The 23,880-nt window shown below is 36.5% G+C and overlaps 1 protein-coding gene across 1 annotated transcript in view; it reads right to left on the bottom strand.

Moving 5' to 3' along the window:
• Window positions 1-23,880, bottom strand: part of EIF5B (eukaryotic translation initiation factor 5B) — an 82,023-nt gene that overhangs the window by 58,058 nt on the left and 85 nt on the right. The window contains 5 exon segments of the mRNA XM_032592771.1: window positions 512-596; window positions 697-707; window positions 709-823; window positions 3,268-3,299; window positions 16,645-16,710. Of these exon segments, the coding sequence (XP_032448662.1) occupies window positions 512-596; window positions 697-707; window positions 709-823; window positions 3,268-3,299; window positions 16,645-16,710 (309 nt within the window).

The raw sequence follows: 23,880 nt of genomic DNA on the forward strand, positions 1-23,880 counted from the left end.
AATATAAAACTCAATCAAGTACCAGAAGCCAGCCTAGACCTCAGGCACATTTCACATTCACTGTAAATTTCAGAATCCAGATGCTCTGAAACAAGTACTAATCATCAGTCCACATTTACTACCTTCTTCAAATGGTACACAAAGCCTACAAGGAAGCTGAATGAAAAAAAATATGTCTATCACTTTCCAATTACTTTAGGTTATCCAAATTCAAAGAATGAAAAAGAAAGATCAAAGAACACTGGAGACAGAGACAGGAACATTTTATCTCCAAATGTACCAATTGTGAACGAGCAACATATCACAAAATACCTCTGAAATCCCAAATAAAATGTCTTTGTATCTGTGTTGGGTTTTACAATGTATTTCTTTCTTAAAAATTGTTTTCCCCCTTTGGCAGCAGAAACTATAGAAACTTTTAATTAACATATTCACACTGCTCGAAAGCTTCTAAAAGGCAGCTCCCTAAAACTGGCACTAGGATACAGAATAGGTAACAAGGGTCTTTCACCTTTACTGCAGCACTTTCTCTGTCAGCTTTGATGCCTTGAGCTTCCCAAGACAATTCTTCCAGTTCTTTCAGGATATCATCTTCACTAGAAAGGATTAAAATATATTTTGAGGCACCAAATTAATTTAATAAGTGAATCTAATACCAAAGCTAATAAAAATCAAATATATTTAAAATATACTTACTCAAAGTCTTGCCTTTTTTTTCTCCTTTTTCTTTTTCCCCTTTGACTTTTGAGGTTCCTGTTCCTTGGCAGCACCAGCTCCTTCTATTTCTGCAGCCAAGGCATCAAGATCAATGTCATCCTTGGCACTTAAATGAAAACAAAGAAGACCTAAATGTTACTCAAGAGCAAAATAATCTACCACATTAACAGAGACATATATCATTTTGACTTTTCTCATTAGCAGCCCAGTGAGAAAAATCATTTGGCAAGTTCTTTCATGACAACACTTGAGTTGTATCTACTTATCAGCCTCCCGCATCTATTTCGAGAACACGCTCAAATCAGAAAGAACTATAATCAGGAGGTCCAGGAAAATCTAGGTAAACAAGAGAAAGAAATTAACTTTTGCTGATAACAAAGTTTATATGTGCCTAAAGGAATTATTTATAAAATGGAGAGAGCTTAAAAGATAAAATGAGTCTTATTACTTTATTTGTAATAGCAACAGCTAAATATTTGAACACCTATTCAATTTTTACTTGGAATAGCAAAAATTTTAGAGCTGGAAGAAACTTTAGAGACCATCTAGTCTGTCACTTTACCAACAGGAAAACTAAGATGCACAAAGTTTGAATGCCTTGAGCAAGACAACCACACATCCAAATCTAAATGAATTAGAAATGATTCACTAAATAAAACACAAAAACATCTAAAACCCCAGAACCAAATCTCACAATGTTTTACATTCTTGATTTCATTTCTGGTTCTATCCCACAATGTCCTCACCTACAAATACTGGAATAAATCAAACTAAGTTCCGGTTAAAAACTACAGAAAATCCAGGAGGTCAAAGATGTACAAATATGAAAGGTAGATGAATCCAAATAAATGATACAATAAGAAAACAAAGACTTGATGCATCATGACCCCCACTCTGCAGACCTTGTTTATAAAGATGTTTCATTTCAGTAAAGAAAATTTCCTAAAAGAATAACTTTTAGATTTTAAGATTAATAATTTTAATACAATTTTAAGATTTACAAGACACTGAGGATATAAAATTTATTCCCAAGGATCTTAGAAGAGACATCAAATCAGTAAGCCAGAAATTTGCAAAATGCCAAATGCCAAGCAGTGAAGAAATTTATGCTTTTATAATAGTTGTCTACAACAAATATATTACCTTTTTCCTATATTTTAGACAGTGCATTTGAGGAAGATTATAGAACACTGAGCACTAGAGATGACTTCCTAAAGCACGAAATCCACAATCAGAAAGTCAGACCCTTCCTGGTTGAGGACAGACCTGGAACCAAGTACTGAAGGAGGAACAAGAGTTAGCTGGACAAAGTAGGTGTGCCCATCAGACACAAGGAGTACAAAAACCTAAAGACAAAGTGCATGGTATCTTAGGAAGACTCATAAAGGGGTATCTGAACCAACTGAGATGTTTTTCATAAGTTATGGATTTCGTGATCCAACCCAAGATCAAGGGACCCAGTAATGGGCTAGGAGTTTAGCAGTGTATCTTTAGCCATCTTTCCAGGTGACTGTGGGTTCGATTTGAAATATTCTTCTTAATAAATGTAGAAACCAAGGTACAGAGAATTTAACTTAGGATCACATAAGGAAGAGATGGAATTTGAACCCAGAAGTTCTGATTCTACTGTCAGAGCTCTTAACTCTGCTTACAAAGTCAAATTTGCATTTTAGAAAGCTACCTTTGGTATGAGTAGCAGGGCAGAATCCCAACTAGTTAGGAAGCAGGAAAACCAGTTGGTAGGAGCTTTTATAGTTAATTATAATGAGAAATGATAAACACCTGACTTGTAGTAGTTGCAAGCAAGATGATAGAAGATAAATATTAAGGGGATCAATCAGTAGCACTTAAGTGACCAACTGGATGTATTGTATATAGAAGGGAAAGAATCAAGAACCATCCTTAGGTCTCATTAAGTAACAGAAACCAAAGCCTAGCCAAGCTCAACCAGCACTCTCCAAAGGCATCTCTGCCACTATGTCACACCACAGCAGCTTATAAAAACAGGGTGAGATGGGAAGATGGTTAATGATTGAAGCTTGTCACCTCACCTCCAAAAATTTGCCATCTCTTACCTGAACTATATTCATCTCATCAGAATAGCTTGTGACTGGATATATTTCCAGACCACTCATTAACAAACATCTCCAGAGTAACAGTATATAGGACTGCATCTGTATGCTGTTGAGTCTGAAAGGCTTCTTCTGGCCAGTTATAAAAGACTGACAATTTTTGAGTGCTTATCATATATCAAAGCACTGTGCTGTTCAACCACTAGACATACTATGTATCATTTACTCCTCACAACAACTCTATGAAGTTAAGCTTAAAGATGATAAAAAGAATTTACAAAAGGCTAGAAAATAGTATGCCAGGAACTCAAGCCCAAATCTGACACCAGAATTGTGCTGCCTTCTCTAAAAATGGGAAATAATCAAGTGTCTGACATTATTTGAAAAACTCAAACATAGCTACAAAATATATCAGTGATATATAACAAAACTTAAGTCTTAACCACAATGGTTTCTCAAGTGTTCCTTTGATACGTACTGAACTTGCTGCTCCAGACTCAGGAAAAGGTCCTAAAGAGTAAACCATATTACAATGTCAGGACATGAAAACAACATGCGTATCATATTAGTGATTTAAGCCAAAACATTGAAATTTGGTTTTTAAAGTTTATTTATTTATTTTGAGAGACAAAGAGAACGAGAGAGAGAGAGAGAGAGAGAGAGAGAGAGAGAGAGAGAGAGAATGAACACACCCCAAGCTGGTTCCGTGCTGTCAGCACAGAACCCAACGCGGGGCTTAATCTCACGAACCATGAGATCATGACCTGAGCCTAAATCAACAGTGGGACGCTTAACCAAATAAGCCACCCAGGCGCCCCTAAGCTGAAACTTTAGAGTATACCTACATTTTCAGTGCTACTCCTATACCTACCCACTATAAACTACAGCTTACGATTTCAATAAACTTAAGAGTCAAACCTAAAATGCAGCCATGGTGATAACAAAAGCTTTAAAAGCTTTAAGGAATCTGTAAAAAATATTTTTCTGTAGGTATGTCTTTCTGCAAACCACTTTTTCCTTTAATAAGGCTGTAACAGTCCTAATAATGTTTCCTGTGACAGCCCCCAATCCTTTATTCTAAACTTATTACCGATTTACAGAAATAAAAAGCAATTTCTATTGTACTCGACTCATGTTTTTACAAGCCAGATTTTTCCATCAAGACCATAAAAATGTTATGACTTAATGGCCTTAAAAAATAAAGGTATTAAAAATACTGTTATGTGTAGATTTTTAAGAACAGCAAAGCTACTTTCTAAAGTGGGTTTACCATTTAATATTCACACCAGCAACGTATGGAGATAACCATTTTTTTCACATCCTAGTCAGTATTTGATATTATGGCTACTTTCCCTTTAAGATACTCTAATAAATTAAGTGGTAATATCACAATAGTTTTTTTCTTTTTTTAATTTATTAACATTTATTTTTGAGAGACAAAGAGAGACAACGAACAAGCAGGGGAGGGGTAGAGAGAGGGAGACACAAAATCAGAAGCAGGCTCCAGGCTCTGAGCTGTCAGCAGAGGCAGATGTGGGGCCTGAGATCATGACCTGAAGTGAAGTCAGACACTTAACTGACTGAGCCACCCATGTGCCCCATAATAATTTTCATTTGCATTTTCTTAAAGGATAGGTTAATTACACATTTTAAGTGTACATAATAAGCTACATAATAAGTTTTAAAATCAGGTGGAATGATTTCTTCCCCTTATTAATCATTATGAGAATTGTTTTATCTATTCTTAACTTTGACTTTTGAAATACATTTTAGAATAATCTTGTATACATCTACGAAAAGTATCTTGCTAGAATTTGAATATAAATTGTGACTTCATTATGTTGTCTTTCAATCTATGAACACAGTAAGTTTTTCCATTTATTTAAATCAGATTTCTTTCATCAGTGTTTCAAAATTTTCACAAAACCTGTATTTAAAAAATTTTTTTTTAAATATTTTTTAGAGAGATAGAGAGAGCATTAGTAAAGGAGGGGCAGAGAGAGAAAGAGAGAGAGACACACAGAATCTGAAGCAGGCTCTTCGGAACTTCTTCTTCAAGCTGAAGAAGTTTCCCTCTATTTCTAGTTTTCTGAGTTTCATCATGAATGGGTGATGTATTCTTGTCAAAAGCTTTCTTTTTCACATAAAAATAACCAAAAGAATTTTTTTTTAAGTTTTCTGCATCAATTGGTGTAATCATAAATAATTTTTCTTCTTTCACCTGTTAATGTGGTAGATTACACTTACTGGTTTCTGAATCATGAATCAGTCTTGCATCACCTGAATTCATTCCATTTCTTTTTATTTCTTTTTATTTGTCAAGATGTATGTGTATTCAATTCTATTTGTTAATATTTTTAAATTTTTTTAAGTACATTTATTTATTTTTGAGAGAGAGTGAGCACAAGCAGGGGAGGGCCAGTGGGGGGGGGGGGGGACACAGAATCTGAAGCAGACACCAGGCTCTGAGCTGTCAAGCAGAGCTCAATGCAGGGCTCAAACCCATACATTATGAGATCATGACCTGAGCCAAAGTCAGATGCTTAACCATTTGAGCCACCCAGGCGCCCTGTCTATTTGTTAATATTTCATTAACAGTTTTTGCAATCTATATTTATGAGGATATCAGCTTGTAGTTTTCTTTTTTGTGTGTACCACTTCTGACTGGCTTTGACATCAGGGTAGTACCAGTTTCATAAAAAGATCTAGAAGGTTCAGTCTCCTCTCCTATATTCCAGAAATGATTATAGAGCATTGGTGTTACTACTTCTTTAAACAATTTGGTAGAAAACTCCAGAAAAACCATCAGAGTCTGCAGACTTATTTTTCAGGACTTCTTTTTTTTAGTAAAGGGGATGGCAGGGGTGGGGAGAAGGAGGGAGAGAGAATCCTAAGCAGGCTCCACACCCAGCACAGAGCCCAATGTGGAGCTCAATCTCATGACCTAGAACTGAAATCAAGAGTTGGACACTTAACTGAGCCACCCAGATGCTCCCATGACATTTTAAATTATGAATTCAATTTCCTTAATAGGAATAAGGCTTTTCAAATTATCTATTTCACCTTAGTGAGCTTTGATAGTTTAAGAAGTTAGCTCATTTCATTTAAGTTCTCAGATTCATGTGGATAGAGTTGTTCACAGTATCTTTTTTTCTTTTTGATACACATCTATAATAATATCCCCTATTTCCTCCTTAAAGGCCTGTATCTAGTCAACAAATTGAGTCAGTAATTTGTAACCTTCAAGCAATAGGTCCAGGTAATTTTACTAGTATAGCATTTAAGAAAGAAGTGATACCATTTCTCCACAATCTCTAGAAAATAAAAGCAGAGTTTTCCTAACTCATTCTGTGAAGCGAGTATCACCCCAGTACCAAAACGAAAACCAGTATAAGGAAACTACAAATATCACTCATAAACAAAGATGTCAAGATCCTCTAAAAAATATATTAGAAAGGCACCTGGGTGGCTCAGTCAGTTGAACATCCGACTTTGGCTCAGGTCACGATCTCTTGGTTCATGAGTTCGAGCCTCACATCGGGCTCGCTGCTGTCAGCATGGAGCCTGCTTTGAATCCTCTGTCCCCGTCTCTCTCTGCCCCTCCCCAGCTCACATGCTCTCTCTCAAAAACAAATAAAACATTTCAGAAAATTAGCAAATTAAAGCCAACAATGTATAACATGAATTATACACTACAACCAATTAGAATTTATTTCAGATATGCAAGATTTGAATACAGGAAATACTGTGAAAATGCCAACAGATTAAATAACTTAGATGAAATGGACAAATTCCTAGAAAGACAAACTATTAGAACTGATTCAAGAAGAATTAGAAAATCTGAATACACCTTTAGTAAGTAAAGTAATTGAGTTATTAATTAAAAAAGTTTTCCACTAAGAAAAGCCTAGAGCCAGATGACTTCACTGGTGAATTCTATGATACATTTAAAGAAGTAACATCAATCCTTCACACTCTTTTGGGCGGGGGGGAGGGGGGCAGGGAGAGAGAAGTGAACACCGAGACCAATATTACCCAGATAACAAAACTAGACAAAGACATTAGAAAGGTATAGAAGAGGCAGTTGTAGAACATTGTGAATATACTTAATGCCACTAAATTATGTGGTTAAAATGGTAAATTTTATGTGTATTTTACAATAAACAGAAAACTATCCCCCAAAAAAGGTACAAATGAACATCTGTGTACAAATATTCTCAACAAAATACTATCAAACCAAATCCAGCCACAGATTAAAGAAATTATGCATCATAATCAAGTTGAATGCACTCCAGGAACACAAGGTTGGGTTTAACACACAACAAAGCAATGTTATCAGGGCACCTGGGTGGCTCAGTCTGTTACACATCCAACACTTGATTTCAGCTGAGGTCATGATCTTGTGGGTCATGAGATGGAGCCCCATGTTGGGCTGTGTGCTGACAGCACAGAGCCTGCTTGGGATTCTCTCTCCCTCTTTCTCAGTCCCTCCCTCATTCTCTCTCAAAATAAATTGGAAAAAAAAAATAGAAAAAGCAATGCTATCAACTACATCAATAGGCCACAGGAAAATAAATAAATATATATATATATGATCATATTAACTGCCATAGAAAATACATTTTACAAACCCAACACCTATTCATATAAAACACTCAGCAAACAAGAAATAGACATCAAGACCTAAACAAATAGAAAGATGTTCCATGATCATGAACTAGAAAACAATATAGTTAAGATGTCAATTCTTCCCACCATGATCTACAGATTCAACCCCTTTGCAAACACCAACAAACTGATTCTACAGTTTAAAAGGAAAAACAAGACTTTGAATAGTCAACACAATACTGAAGAACAAAGCTGAAGGACTCTATCCTATTTCAAGACTTACTTAGGGGTGCCTGGCTGGCTAAGTTGGTTAAGCATCCAATTTCAGCTCAGGTCATGATCTCATGGTTCATGAGTTCAAGCCCCATCTTGGGCTCTGGGCTGAAAGCTTGGAGCCTGGAGCCTGCTTCGGATTCTCTGTCTGCCTCTCTCTCTCTGCCCCACCCCCCTCTTAATACGCACATGCGCTCGCTCTCTCTCTCTGAAAAATAAACATTTTTTAAAAATGTGTTTAAAAAAAACACTTAAAGCTTACTATCAAGGCAGTAGAGTTAAAACAAAAAAAAGATGCAGAATCTGTGGACCCTGGGTTTGGCAATGAGGTTTAAGATGAAACAAAAACCAAAACCAGAATTTATCAGAGAAGAAATGATAATTTAGACTTTATTAAAATTTAAAATTTCTGCTTAGAAGGATACTGATAAAAAAATGAAAACACAAACCACACAATAACAGAAAATGCTGGCATGCCTTCCTTTATTGTACTTCACAGATACTCTGAACTTTCAAAGCAGCCCATGGATCAGAGTCATTTCGACTTTCAAGTCTCATGATGTAAGAAATACACTTTGTAAGGCTATAGCTGCCATAGACAGGGATTCCTCTGATGGATCTGAACAACAACAACAACAAAACTGAAAACCTTCTGAGGAGGATTCACTATTCTAGATGTCACAAACACATTTATGATTTATGGGGAGGGATCAAAATATCAACATTAACAGGAATTTGGAAGAAGTTGGTTCCAACCGTCATGGACTACTTTGCATGGTTCAAGACTTCAGTGGAAGAAGTAACTGTAGATGTGGTGGAAACAGCAAGAGAACGAGAACTAGAAGTGGAACCTCAAGATGTAACTGAAATGCTACAATCTCATGATAAAACCTTTAACAGGAGCTGTGTCTTATGGATAAACAAAGAAATGATTTCTTGAGATGGAATTTACTCCAGGTGAAGGTGCTGTGAAAACTGTTGAAATGACAATGAAAGACTTAGAATATTACATAAACTTAGTTGATAAGCAGCAACAGGGCTTGCTGCAATTTCGAAAGTTCTATCATTGAGTAAATACGCTATCAAACAGCATTGCATGCCACAAAAATATCATTCATGAAAGAGTCAATTAACCAACTTTATTGTTGCCTTCTTTTAAGAAATTGCCACAGTCACCCCAAACTTCAGAAACCACCAATGTGATCAGTCAGCAGTCATTAACATCAAGGCAAGACTCTACTCCAACAACACAATTATGAATTGCTGAAAGCTCAGATGATGGTTAGCATTTTCTACCACTGCAGTATTTTTAAGTTAATGTTACATACATTCGTTTAGACATAATGCTATTATTTGCACACAGGAGACTACAGTATACTATAACATAATTTTCATATGCACTGAGAAACCAGAAAACTGATCTGACTTGCCTTATCACAGTGGTACAGAACCAAACATGCAGTATCTTTGAGGTATGCCTGTATTTGCAAAACACTACTGACTAAAGGACTTGTATCCAAAATATGGGAAAAGAAATTTAAACCTAATAATAATAATAACAATAATAATAACAGAGAACCCAATTAAAATATGAATAGGGGTGCCTGGGTGGCTCAGTTGGTTAAGGTTAAGCATCTGTCTCTTGATGTCGGCTCAGGGTTGTGATCTCATGGTGTGTGAGCTGGAGCCCCGTGTCCGGCTCTGTGCTAAAAGTGCAGGGCCTGCTTCGGATTCTCTCCCTCTCTCTCTGCCCCTCCCCTGCTCACACAAGCTATCAAAATAAATAAACTTAAAAAATAAAAATACGAACAAAGATTTTAACAGTCACTTGACCAAAAGATACATAAATGGCAAATACAAAAAGAGATAAAATGCTTATCATTTGTCATGAGGGTAATACAAATTAAAACAAGGAGACAGCACTTCATACCTATCACAATCACTAGAATCAAAGAAACTGCCAATATCAATTGCTGGTGAGAATGCAAAATAGCAGATTCTGGGCTTGAGGTAAGTCTGGATCACTGTGTAATACTAGAAAGCAAGTGATTACCATCTTTCCCTACCCACCCCTGCCCAAAACAATGAGTGTATAACTAAGAACGTAGGGACCAAGCGAAAGAGCACTCAACTGGCAACAAGAGGAACAAATTAATTTAATTAAAGCAACAAATTATTGGGCGCCTGGGTGGCTCAGTCGGTTAAAGCGTCTGACTTCGGCTCAGGTCACGATCTCGCGGTCCGTGAGTTTGAGCCCCGCGTCGGGCTCTGGGCTGATGGCTCAGAGCCTGGAGCCTGTTTCTGATTCTGTGTCTCCCTCTCTCTCTGCCCCTGCCCCGTTCATGCTCTGTCTCTGTCTCAAAAATAAAAAAAAAAAAAAAAACGTTAAAAAAAAAATTAAGGGGCGCCTGGGTGGCGCAGTCGGTTAAGCGTCCGACTTCAGCCAGGTCACGATCTCGCGGTCTGTGAGTTCAAGCCCCGCGTCGGGCTCTGGGCTGATGGCTCAGAGCCTGGAGCCTGTTTCCGATTCTGTGTCTCCCTCTCTCTCTGCCCCTCCCCCGTTCATGCTCTGTCTCTCTCTGTCCCAAAAATAAATAAATGTTGAAAAAAAAAAATTAAAAAAAAATTTAAAAAAAAAGCAACAAATTAATATAGTATGAGATTTTAAACTAAAATATAAAATATTGTCCCCAAGTACACACTGATGGAGATGAATGAATGAATGAATGAATGGGGACGAGACAAGTCTCCCATGCAGAATTCTAAATAAGTTATTCAGACATGCCACCATTAAGGAAATGGATAATTTCCCACTTAAATGTGAGCAACACACAGTGATTTACTTCCAAAGAGTACAGTATGGAAAAAAGGAAGAAAAGAGTAACTGTATAATGTAAAAGCTTGACAAATACAGCCAAATGATCTGGGTCAACATAAGTGAATTGTTGAAGTCTTCTCAAAGATAAGAGGAGTCCAAGGAAAAATGACAATCATTTACAATGACTCCAAAGAAAATGCTTTGCTATAAATCTAACAAAACATGTATAGAATTTGTAAGCTGAAAATCACAAAATGGTGATAAAAGAAATTCAAGACGAACTTAATAAAATGGAAATATACCATGTTCATGAACTAGGAGATTCAACACAGTAAAAATTCTCCCCAAAAATGACATTCAAATTTAAGCAATTCCAATAAAAATCCCAGCAAGATTTTTGGGACATAGCCACAAGACTACTCCAAAATGTATATGGAAAACAAAACAAAAACAAAACAAAACAAAAAAAACAAAAACTAGAATAACTAAAACATTCTAGAAAAAGACTTAAAAAAAAATGACTTTAGGGACACATGGGTGGTTCAATTGGTTAAGTTGACTCTTGATTTCAGCTCAGGTCATGATCTCACAGTTCGTGAGATTGAGCCTCGTGTGCTGTGCTGACAGCATGGAGCCTGCTTGAAATTCTCTCTGCTGCTCTCGCTCCTCCTCCCTGGCTTGTGTATGTGCTCTCTCTCAAAATAAATAAACAAACATAAAAAAAATTTTATAATGACTTTAGCAGATTTTGAGAATAACCAAAACTGTGGTTCTGGCAGATGGACAGACACAGATACCAACAGACACAGGTATCAACAAGAAGAGGGAATCTCAAATTAGCCCCTACAGAAGTATGGCCAACTGATTTTTGACAAAGGTGTAAAAAGTAATTCAAGAGAAGAAAGACAGTCTTTTCAACAAATGATGCTAGGGCAAATGGACATGTATTTGTACAAAAAAAATGAATTCCAATCTCATTACTTATGCAAAAATGAACTCAAGATACATGACAGACCTAAATGTAAAACACGAAAATGTAACTTTTACAAAAAATTTTGGGGGATCTAGCATTAATCAGGTTTTAAGACTTCCTGAAATTAAAAGTTCAATCCAAAATAAGTTGGACTTCATCAGAATTAAAAACTCTGGCTATGCAAAAGACCTTATGAAAGGAATGAAAAGGGGCACCTGGGTGGCTCAGCTGGTTAAGTGCCCAACTTCAGCTCAGGTCATGCTCTCTTGCACTTTGTGAGTTTGAACCCTGTGCTGGGCTCTGTGCTGACAGCTCAGAGCCTGGAGCCTGCTTCAGCTTTTCTCTCTCTCTCTCTCTCTCTCTCTCTCTCTCTCTCTCTCTCTCTCTCTCCTCTCTCCCATTAAGTGCTCTCTCTCAAAAATAAGTAAACATTAAAAAATAATAATAAAAAATATATCTTTGAAGGGAATGAAAAAACAAGCCACAAAGAGGGAGAGAATATTTGCAAACCACATTCTGAAAAGGACTAGTATCTAAAGTATACAAATAACTCTAAGAACTTAACATAAAAATCCAAATAATCTAAATTAGAAAATGGACAAAGGCATAAGAAGACATTTCACTGAAGAGCATTTACATATGGAAAATAAAGGATATTCCACACATTAAGGCATTTGGGAATATCACTACGCACAAATCAGAATGCCCTCTCTACAAAAAAAAAAAAAAAAGTGATAATAACCAATGTTGGTAAGGATGTACAGGATCTGGATCACTCAAACATTGCTGGTGGGAATGTAAACTGGTATAGCCACTCTGAAAAACAGTCTGTCATGTTCTTGTAAGACTAAAAATGTACTTACCATTTGGCCCAGCAATTGCACTCTTACACATTTATCCCTGAATAATGAAATTGTTCTCATGCAGAAACTTGTACACAAATGTTTATAGTGGCTTCATTTGCCATAGCCAAAAACTGGAAACAACCCAATTGTCCTTAATGGGTGAATGGTTAAATAAACTGTGGTTCATCACCATTCCATAGAATACTATTAAGCTATAAAATGGAAAGAACTATCAATTCATGCAACAAGTGGATGAATCACAAGAAAATTAAGGCTGACTGGAAAGAAGTCAATCCCAAAGATTACATATATACATGATTCCATTTATAAAACGTTTTGAAAAGAAAAAATTTTACAAACGTAGAACAGATTCAACGTTACCTGGAGTAGGGATGGGCAAGGAAGGGGAGGTGCACAGAAAGGAGATGAATATGGTCACACATGAACAACATGAGGGATTCCTACAGTGATGTTCTATACTTTGACTCTGGTAGTGAATACACAAATCTACACAGGTGATAATACTGTATAGTACTAAACACAAACACAAATGAAACTGGGAAAATCTGAATATGGTCAGTGAACTGTATCTAGGCCAATATCCAAGTTGTGATATTGCATAATTTTACAAGATGTTACCATGGTGGGGAAACTGGGTAAAGGTACAACAAGGATCTCTCTGTATTGTTTCTCACAACTGAATGTCTACAATTATCTTAAAAGTTTCATTTGAAAAACCAAACACTGTTAAAATAAAAAGGCAAGGCTGACTGAGTAGTTTCTTTTCAATGCATATATACCTGATGAAGAATTTGTGATATTAAGAACTCCTACAACCCAATATTAAATGATGTTATTTTTTAAATGGGCGAATGATCTGAACACTTAACCAAATGAGATTCAAGAATGACAAACACATAACAAGATAGTCAATGTCACAAATGTAAGAAAATATAAATTAAAGCCACAATGAGATGCCACTACACAGCCACCAGGATGACTAAAATTAAGGACTGATAATACTAAGTGTTGAGAGAGGATGTGGACCAACTGGAACACATCCCCAGAGGGAATGTAAAAATAGCACAGCCACTTTGGAAGAGACAGTTTGGCAGTTTCTTAAAGTTAAACATACACACTTACCATAGGACCCAGCAATCCCACTCCTAGGTATTTACCTAAGAGAAATGAAAACATATGTCCACACAAAGACTTGTACTCAAATATTCATAGCAGCTTTATTCATAATCACAAGAAGCTGGAAACAACCCAAACATCCATCTACCAGGTAATTTATAAACAAATTGTCATCTATCCACACATTGCACTACTAATCAATGATAAAAGAATTAATGTTATGTATACTGACGTGGATAATCTCAAAAGTATTATATTAAGTGACTCAGCCAGCCAATAAAGGCTACAAACCCTATGATTCTACTTTTACGAATTTCTGGAAAAGGGAAAACTACAGTGACAAAAATAAAAAAATAAAAACAAAAAAACTAGTGATTTCTGGCCAAAAGCCAATTCATTGTAGGGAAAAAGTATTGACTACAAAGGGTCATAAAGGAACTTTTGGACTAATGGAAATATTCTAGATCATGACTGCAGTGAAGGATACACAACTATACACATTTATCAAAACTTATCAACTGCACCACTTGAAATCTGTTATATCAATACCTTGAAAAATGTTAATTTGAATTTCTAGTAATACTCTAACAATAGTTTAGAACTTACAGTGCATTTATCAGTTTAAACAGTTATGGTTAAAAGCATGTAAACCTAATATAAATCATTTACCCGTTTTTATACGTTATGAAAAATAAGAATAAAGCTATAATATCTTCTAATACTGTAATTTCTATTAACATGATATAATGTATAACTAAAATGATGTTACAATAAAAGAATCTTTTAAAAACATGGTATTTATTAATTGTGTGTGCAGGCATATACTCAACTTTGGTATTTGGCTTTTTGGAATTAAATAAAAATCATATATAAAAATAAAGACATACTTCATTTTGAGATCAATATAGTAAAACCTTTAACGATACAAAACACTATCCAAAAAAAGTTCACTGAAAAAAAGTAAAAGGCAAATTAACCTTATATGCAAATCTCTCAATCCCACACTTGGCAAATTTCATTTAATAATGACAGGCATTTTCCACTAAAGTCTAATGTAAACGTAGACAAGTATGTAGAAAATGCAACCCTTGCCAAACTATTTCAGAATTCAAAATCTTCAAGCTTCCTAAGACTTTCTCCTACCAGCCCCTCTTCACCCCCTGTAGAAGTTTTACAACCTGGCCGCAAATTTCTCTGACACTCAGAGACAGTGCTCTGTCACCTTCACTTTAACTTGGGGCTACTGATCAACTGACTATGGTAAAAATGATGCTATAGTTCCTGGGCCCATAACCTTCCCTGGCAACATCTACTTCCTGACTTTTGAGATGTTCACTGCCAAGCTAATAAGAATGTCCAGACTACAGAGAGATCAAATATAGATGTTCCAGCTAAAGTCCCAACCAAGAACCACCATGATGATCCACCAGAAGTGAGTGAGGTGCCAGGTAAGGTAGCCTTTAAGATGATTCCACCACAGCCACCATTTATCTGCAACCACATGAGAGACCCTAAGTGAGACCCACCTGAGTCAAGTCAACCCTAAGAACAAAGAGATAATGACTTTTATTACTTTAAGCCACTAAGTTTGGAATGACTTATTACAATGCAAAAATAATTGGAGCACCTATGTATTTCTTCCTATTTCTAATCAATACCTATAGAAAGGGTAAAATCCAAAACACAACATTTCTTCCTCTCTACTCATCCCTAAATTGAAAAACAAATTGATCGTAATCTCGAAGTACCGAGGGAAATGCTGGGGGAAGGAACAGTCATGCCTAACCCTGTTACTACTTTTCAATTTACTTTGGTTTCTGCTCATCTCTCCCAAAACTCTTATCAACAATTAGGGAAAAGCATACCGAGGAATCCAATTCTTTACTCCTACTCCTAACTCTATCCTAGCAGCACCAATAGCAATAAGGAAAACAGAATCCTGCCTTCTCCATAGGATGTCTTTTAGCATTTCTCCAATCTCCATCTCTTCTTACCCAGCACTCCTTGATTATCAACAGTTACATATGCAAAAAGGAAAAATAAGACAAAAGAATGAAAAGCTCCATAGTCATAGCTCTCTCACTAGCTCCCATCACTACCACAACCACCAACACCCAAAAGTGCTCACTCTCCACTCCCCCAGTGGAGTTCTATCTTATGTACTACAACCACTTAATTCAGAGCTACCTATTCACATTTGGGGAGGAGGGAGCTCCCCCAGCTTACTATTTCCTTATAAACTAAGTTTTGACTCCTTTAAAAGGGATATGAAACCATATGAAATGCTACTTTCATTGCACAATGCAATGCAAACAGAACATATCTTACTACCTTCCACAAAATTCAGCCTAATTCACCACTTTCTAAATACCTGATACATTAAAGTGACAACACAAGAGCAACACAAGCATCATCTTGCAGACCCCAAAATACATATAATCTAAATTCATACATATTATCGATTCTAATGTGTCTAAATATAAAATCAGTCCAGGGCATTTTTTTCCAAACTGGAGTGTGTACCCTTGATGGGAAAGGGGGGGGGGAGGGTGGGAGTGTCAGGAGTGGTAATCAGGACTGTGGGTTATTTCAGAAGCCTAAAAATTCTCCCTAGTGGCTTCTGTTTTAGCTGTTTCTAAATTGAAAAGAGTTTTTTAAAAATGTTTATTTATTTTTGAGAGAGAAAGACAGCATGTACGCATACAGAGGAGGTGCAGAAAGAGAGGGAGACACAGAATCTGAGGCAGGCTCCAGGCTCTGAGCTGTCATCACAGAGCCTGATGTGGGGCTCAAACTCAGACCATGAAATCATGACCTGAGCAGAAGTCGGATGCTCAAACGACTGAGCCACCCAGGCACCCATTTTTAATTAAAAAAACATTTTTTTTAATGTTTATTTATTTTTGAGAGAGAGACAGAGTGTGAGCAGGGGAGGGGCAGAGAGAAAGGGAGACACAGAATCTGAAACAGGCATCAGTCTCTGAGCTGTCAGCACAGAGCCAGATGCAGGGCTCAAACTCACAAGCAGTGAGATCATGACCTAAGCCGAAGTCAGACGCTTAACTGACTGAGCCACTCAGGTGCCCCTTAATTTTAATTTGATAATAAAGATTTAAGATAAACATGTCATGAATCATCCAGATAGCCACCTTATCAGACTGTACTGTCACGGAATATCAACCCAAGCTTTTGTTTACAAACCTCCACTTGAAATTTGATGAAAAAGATCAGGAGCAGACGATGTAAACATTGTGCCAACAGAAGGTGCTATAACACAAAACTTAAAATCATTAGTTCAAATTGAAAAAATTATTAGAAAAATTGAGCCCTTGCTGAACTCAAAAGAAGTCTATTACAGGAGTCAATATAGTAACAATAAAATGGTCAATTTAGATACTGCCACTCAAAGAATTAATCCGGAATAAACAGCAACAATATCACCTTGTTAGAGATGCAAAATCTTAGGTCCCACCCCAGACTTACTAAATCAGTATCTCTTTTTTAACAAGATCCATAGGTTAATTACATGCACATTAAAGTTTGAGAAGCACTGATTTAGAATCGACAACACAGTAATATCATCTTTCATGTCAATGTTACAAATTTGAATGTAAAAAATCTTCTATTTCTTACTATTTGATAGAAGAGTATTTTGAGTCTCATACTTTCACAAGAAATACAAGTTTTATACTTAGTATTACCCCCGTAGATATGTATAGACACTATTGATAACTTAAGCCAATATTCTGAATTAATATCTTAAGAAAGGACACAATCTAAGCTCTAAAATAACTGATCAAATTGAGCACATTCAGAAAAAAACAATTTGAGTACATTCAGCACTCACTGAAAGTGAACCTGTAGTCTATATTCTGTACAAGTAACTCTGGTCCTTTAATCACTGTCAAAGGTATAATATCCACTGGGACCCCTGGGTGGCTCAGCTGGTTAAGCACCCAACTTCAGCTCAGGTCATGATCTCGCATTTCATGAGCCCCACGTCAGGCTCTGTGCTGACAGCTCAGAGCCTGGAGCCTGCTTCGGATTCTAAGTATCCCTCTCTCTCTGCCCCTCCCTAGCTCGCACTCTGTCTCTGTCTCTCAAAAATAAACACTAAAAAAAATTTTTTTAAGTATTATTTCCACCTAATATACTTTGGTATAGTACCCAGAATAACCAAATAGACATTAATAAAATTTTTATGCAGGAAACTACTCTCAGGAGAGGATACTTGTCAATAACCAACTGGCTGGACAACACCATCAGTAGAAAGAGCTGGCTGCACCTGTGTACAGAATTACTAGGCAATAGAGAAGCAAATGAAGATCTAGGATATTCTTTGTCATCCACCCTGGTAACTCAAATATACAGCACACTCCTTTTCCTGTTCGTTCTGATCTGGCCTGCTCTGAGGGAAGTTTTAATTAGAAAGGGATCTGAAAGACACATATATAATAATTTTGAGAAGCAAAACTGCAATCTGAAGGGTGGCACTCCTATAAACTAAACTCCACATTCTCTCTGCATCTCCTCACTGTATTATCTGTGCGTAAGAATATTTGTTCCATTAAAATGTAAGATCCTTTTAAACTCCTTTTTTTTTTGGGGGGGCGCCTGGGTGGCGCAGTCGGTTAAGCGTCCGACTTCAGCCAGGTCACGATCTCACGGTCCGTGAGTTCGAGCCCCGCGTCAGGCTCTGGGCTGATGGCTCAGAGCCTGGAGCCTGTTTCCGATTCTGTGTCTCCCTCTCTCTCTGCCCCTCCCCCGTTCATGCTCTGTCTCTCTCTGTCCCAAAAATAAATAAAAAACGTTGAAAAAAAAAATTTAAACTCCTTTTTTTATGCCCAATTCACCTCAATACCTTCTACAACTAATAATGACCAAGAAATTTAATACACTCCAAATAGGCATTATTAAATAAAGAAAAAACTCTATTCTGGAACAGCAACTACAACTTTCATACAATTGGGAAGGCAGGTTCATCACAGCAGCTTAATAAAAACCACACTACCGCAATAACAATTACTGAACTTTTATTTTGATCACAGAACTTCCAAATTGAATTTTCTGAAACAAATTCAAACAGTTAAAAAAAAAATCCCATGAGAGAAAAGTACAATGACATTTCATTTATCCAAACACAGACAAGGATTCTACTGTATGTGAAATTTCCAAATGAATGGAAATGCACCACTCTTTAAAATTTAAGATGTAAATCTTTCTTATGTTGATTATGTAACCTCCTGAAATACTATTTACAAATGTCTGAGGCTGGGGCGCCGGGGTGGCTCATTCGGTAAAGCATCTGACTTCGGCTCAGGTCACAATCTCCCAGTTCATGGATTTGAGCCGGGCATCCAGCTCTGTGCTGACAGCTCAGAGCCTGGAGCCTGCTTTGATTCTGTGTCTCCCTCTCTCTCTCTCTGCCCCTCCCCTGCCTGCACTTGATCTCTATCTTAAAAATAAACATTAAAAAAAAATTTTTTTAAATGTCTGAGGCTGTTTCAAAATGATGAGGAAATAAAAGAGTAGGTAGAATATAGATGAAACAAGATCATCCATGAATCTGTAATATTTGAAACTGAGTGATGGACACATGTGGATTCATTATTCTACTTCTGTATGTGTTTGAAAATTTTCATTTAAGAAAATTTATACTACAGCAGTCAAAACAATGTGGTACTGGTATAAGGCTAACCACAGACCAAAAGAATAAAAAATCCAGAAATAAATCCATTCATCCATGGTCAGTGGACTTGACAGCAGTGCCAACACCAATCAACAGTCAAAGAAATAGTCTCTTCAACAATCGGTACTAGGTCTAGATGTTCACATATAAAAGACGTTGAACCTCTAATTCACATCATATACAAAAGTTGACTGAAAATGGGTTAAAGACATAAATTTAAGTGCTAAAACATAAAATTCTTAAGAAAACATAAAAGTGAATCTTGATGACCCTGGACTTGGCAATAAGATTCTTAGCTACAATACCAAAGGTACAAGCAACAACAGCCAAAAAAAAGAAGTTGGACTTCATCAAAATTAAATTTTTTTTGTAAAAGGGACACTATCAAGACAATGAAAACAGCCCATATAATGGAAGAAAATATTTACAAATCATACATCTGATAAAGGTCAAGTATCCAGAATATATACAGAATTCTTAAAACTCGACCTTAAACAATTTAAAAATGAGTAAAGGACTTACACAGACTTTTTCCAAGGACATGCAAATGGACAGTGAATACATATGTGAATACACTGTGAATACATGTGAATACGTCATTAGTAACCAGGGAAATGCACATCAAAACTAGGATGCGACACCATTTCACAACTACTAGGGACACCATTTCACAACTACTAAGATGATTATTAAAAATAAAAACAAAGGCCAAGATACGAAAAAATTAGAACCCTTTCACACTGCTGGCAGAAATGTAAAATGGTGCAGCCACTATTAAAAGTTTGGTGATTCCTCCAACATTTTTCACAAAACTAGAATTAATACTAAAATGTATATGGAACCACAAAAGACCACAAACAGCCAAAGCAAACTTGGGTGGGGGAGGGGAGAGAGGGGGCATGGGCAGGAGAGATATATCACAATCCCTGATTTCATGATATAGTACAAAGCTGTAGTAATAAAAACAGTATGAAACTGGCACAATAATAGACACAGGTCAATGGAACAGAATAGAAAGCCCAAAAGTAACATTTATATGGTCAATTAAATTATGACAAAGGAGGCAAGAATCTCTTCAATAAATGGTGCTAGGAAACCTGGACAGCTACATGTAAAAGAATGACACTGGACCAATTTTTTTTTTTTAAGTTTATGTATTTTGAGAGAGTGAGCGAGCAAACAAGGTAGGGGCAGAGAGAGATTTGGGGAGAGAGAGAGAATCCCAAGCAGGATTCTCTGAACTGTCAGAGTCAGCACGGAGCCCAAAGTGGGGCTTGAACTCATGAAGGAAGAGATCATGACCTAAGCCAAAGTCAAGTCAGACTCTTAACCAACTGAGCCAACCAGGCACCCCTGGACTGCTTCCTAACACCATACACAAAAATAAACTCAAAATAGATTAAAGACCTAAATGTAAGACCTAAAAACATAAAATTCCTAGAAGATAACACAGGTAGTAATTTCTCTAACATAAGCTATAACAACATTTATCTAGATATGTCTCCTCTAAGGCAAAGAAAATAAAAGCAAAAATAAACTATTGGGACTATATCTAAATAAAAAAAACTTGTGTGCAGTGAAGGAAACCCATCAACAAAACCAAAAGAAAACCTCCTGAATGGAAGAAGATATTTGCAAATAACATATCCAATAAGGGATTAATATCCAAAATAAACACAGAACCTCTACAACCCAACACCTCAAATAATCCGTTAAAAATGGGCAGAGAACCTGAATAGACATTCTTTTAAATACATTTAAAGGGTCATCAGAAACATGAAAATACGCTCAACATCACTCATCTGCAGGCAAATGCAAATCAAAACCACAATGAGTTATCACCTTACAACCGTTCAGAATGGCTAGTATCAAAAACAGTAGAAGTAAGTGTTGGCAAGGATGAGGAGAAAAAGGAACTTTTGTGCCCAGCTGGTAGGAACATAAATTGGTACAGCCACTGTGGAAAACAATATGGAGATTCCTCAAAAAATTAAAAATAGAAATAAAATATGATCCAGTAATTTCACTACTGGATATTTACCCAAAAACGATTAACACTAATTCAAAAAGATACATGCACCACAATGTTTACTGCAACATTACTTACAATGGCCAAGATATGGAAGCAATCCAAGTATCCATCGATAGACAAATGGATAAGGAAGTTGTGGTGTACATATACAATGAAATTATGCAGCCATTAAAAAAAAGGATGAGATCTTGCCATTTGTGACAACATGGATGGACCCAGAGAGTACTATGTTAAGTGAAAAAAGTTAGATTGAGAGACAAATACCATATGAGTTCACTCATGTGGAATCTAAAAAAAATAAATAAACAAAACGCAGAATCAGGGGCACCTGGGTGGCTCAGTCGGTTAAGTATCAGACTTCAGCTCAGGTCATGATCTCGTGGTTTGTGGGTTTGAGCCCCACATTGGGCCCTGTGCTGACAGCTCAGAGCCTGGAGCCTGCTTCAGACTGTGTCTCCCTCTCTCTCTCTCTCCGCTCCTCCCCGGCTTGTGCTCTTTCTCTCAAAACTCAATGAACGTTAAAAAAAAAAAAAAAAAAAAGAAATTTTTTTCTTAAAAAGCAGAATTAGACTTATAAATATGGAGAACTGATGCTTGCCAGAGGGGAGGGGATAGGCACAATGGATGAAGGGGAGTGGGAGATACAGGCTTTCAGTTATGGAATGAATAATATAGTCAGTGATATTGTAATAGCATTGTATGGTGTTGGACAGTAGCTACACCTCTGGTGAGCACAGCACAATGTATAAACTTCTCCAAACACTATGTTGTACACCCGAAACTAATGTATCATTGTGCATCAACTATCCTCAAAAAAAAAAAAAAGTTTGGTGGTTCCTCAAAACATTAAACATAGAATTACCATATACCCACCAATTCCACCCCTAGGTATATACTCAAGAGAACTGAATACAGGGACTCAAACACCTGTACAGAAATGTTCATAGCAGCACTTTTCACAACAGCCAAAAGGTGCAAACAATCAAAAATGTTCATCACTGGATAAACGGATGAACATTATTTGGCATACATATACAAAATGAAATTATTCAGCTATAAAAACAAAATGAAGTACTGACACATTCTAGGACATGGATGAACCTCCAAAACATATGCTAAGTAAAAGAGTCCAGACACAAAAGGTCATATGTGGTATAATTCCATTACATGAAATATATATCCAGAACAGGTCAATTAAAAGACATAAAGTGGATTAGTTCTTGGTTGCCAGGAGCTCAGAGGAGGGGGAAATGGGGAGTGACTGCTTAATGGGCACAGATTTCCTTTGGAGGTGCTAAAACATTTTGGAATTAGAAGAAATAGCAAAACGTTGTGAATGTATTAACTGCTACAGAATTACATTATTTAAAAGGTCGGGGTACCCAGGTAGCTCAGTTGGTTAAGCATCCAACTTTGGATCATGTCATGATCTCACTGTTCGTAAGTTCAAGCCCATGTTGGGCTCTGTGCTGACAGCTCAGAACCTGGAACCTGCTTGAGTTCTGTGCATGTGTGTCTCTCTGCCCCTCCCCCACTGGCTTGCTCTCGCTCGCTCTCTCAAAAAAAAGAAATGAAACATTAAAAATAAAACTAAGTTAAAATGATCAGTTTCATGTTATGTTAATTTCACCTCAAAAAAAAACTTCACAATACTGATTACATATTTCATATTAACCCAACTAAGAGTGAATTAATATAACAACACTCTATTCCTCTTTCAGTAGTAAGTTTGCAGGCTTTCAAAACGATTTTGTCCTTAAACCAAACAGGACAGAATGCAGTTACCACTTATCAGTTTAATAACTCCTTTCAATTCTAATTACCAAGAGACTGAGATAACCAAATTTTGAGAATTCTAAATAAGTTCAAAATGAGAACATGAAGAGAAAATCTACACAAGAAAAAAAATTTTTAGCCAGATACCTATAACGCAAGTGTGAACTTAAAAAATTATGAGCTATACCACTATGAAATGCGTGTAAACCTTGAACAAACTGTGAAAAGCCACTGTGCAGCTAGAAATTTGACATATGGACTGAATATTAAATATTAGAGGATTTGTGTTAATTGCACTAGATGGGATAAGGGTATTGTGGTTATATTAAAAAAAACATTCAGGGAGAAATGTCAAGATATTAATAAAATACATGACAAAAATGGAGACAAAATTCTATTTACAATTAAATCTAGGTGATAAGTATATGGGGTTCATTATATTATTCCTTCAACTTTTCTGTGTGCTTGCAATTTTTATATTAGAAGTTAAACTTCTATATTTAAAACAATTACAGGGGCACCTGAGTGGCTCAGTCGGTTAAGAGTCTGACTCTTGATTTAAGCTCAAGTCATGATCTGAGGGTCATGAGATCAAGGGCCACATCAGGCTCATGCGGAGCATAGAGGTTGCTTAAGATTCTCTCTCCCCCTCTCTCTGCTCCTCCCCATCCCCACTCATGCGCCCTCCTTCCCACTCTCTTTCTAAAATAAGTAAAATAAAAATAAAAAAATGAGTAAAAATAAAATTTAAAAATTACAAGCTTGCATAAACAAAAGGTAAACTTTGGAATGAATCGGGCACCTATTACTTTGTCTCATAATTTTTGGAGTTTGGAAAGGTAATGCCTTCCCAACATTTCATTCCTTTAAGACTTTGTTAATTATTAATGTGTCTAAAAAAAGAAATTAGTTTTCATTATTTTGAGTTTAGAGCAATTTA

This window comes from Lynx canadensis, chromosome A3 (genome assembly GCF_007474595.2).
Source record: "Lynx canadensis isolate LIC74 chromosome A3, mLynCan4.pri.v2, whole genome shotgun sequence".
Taxonomy (NCBI): Eukaryota; Metazoa; Chordata; class Mammalia; order Carnivora; family Felidae; genus Lynx; species Lynx canadensis.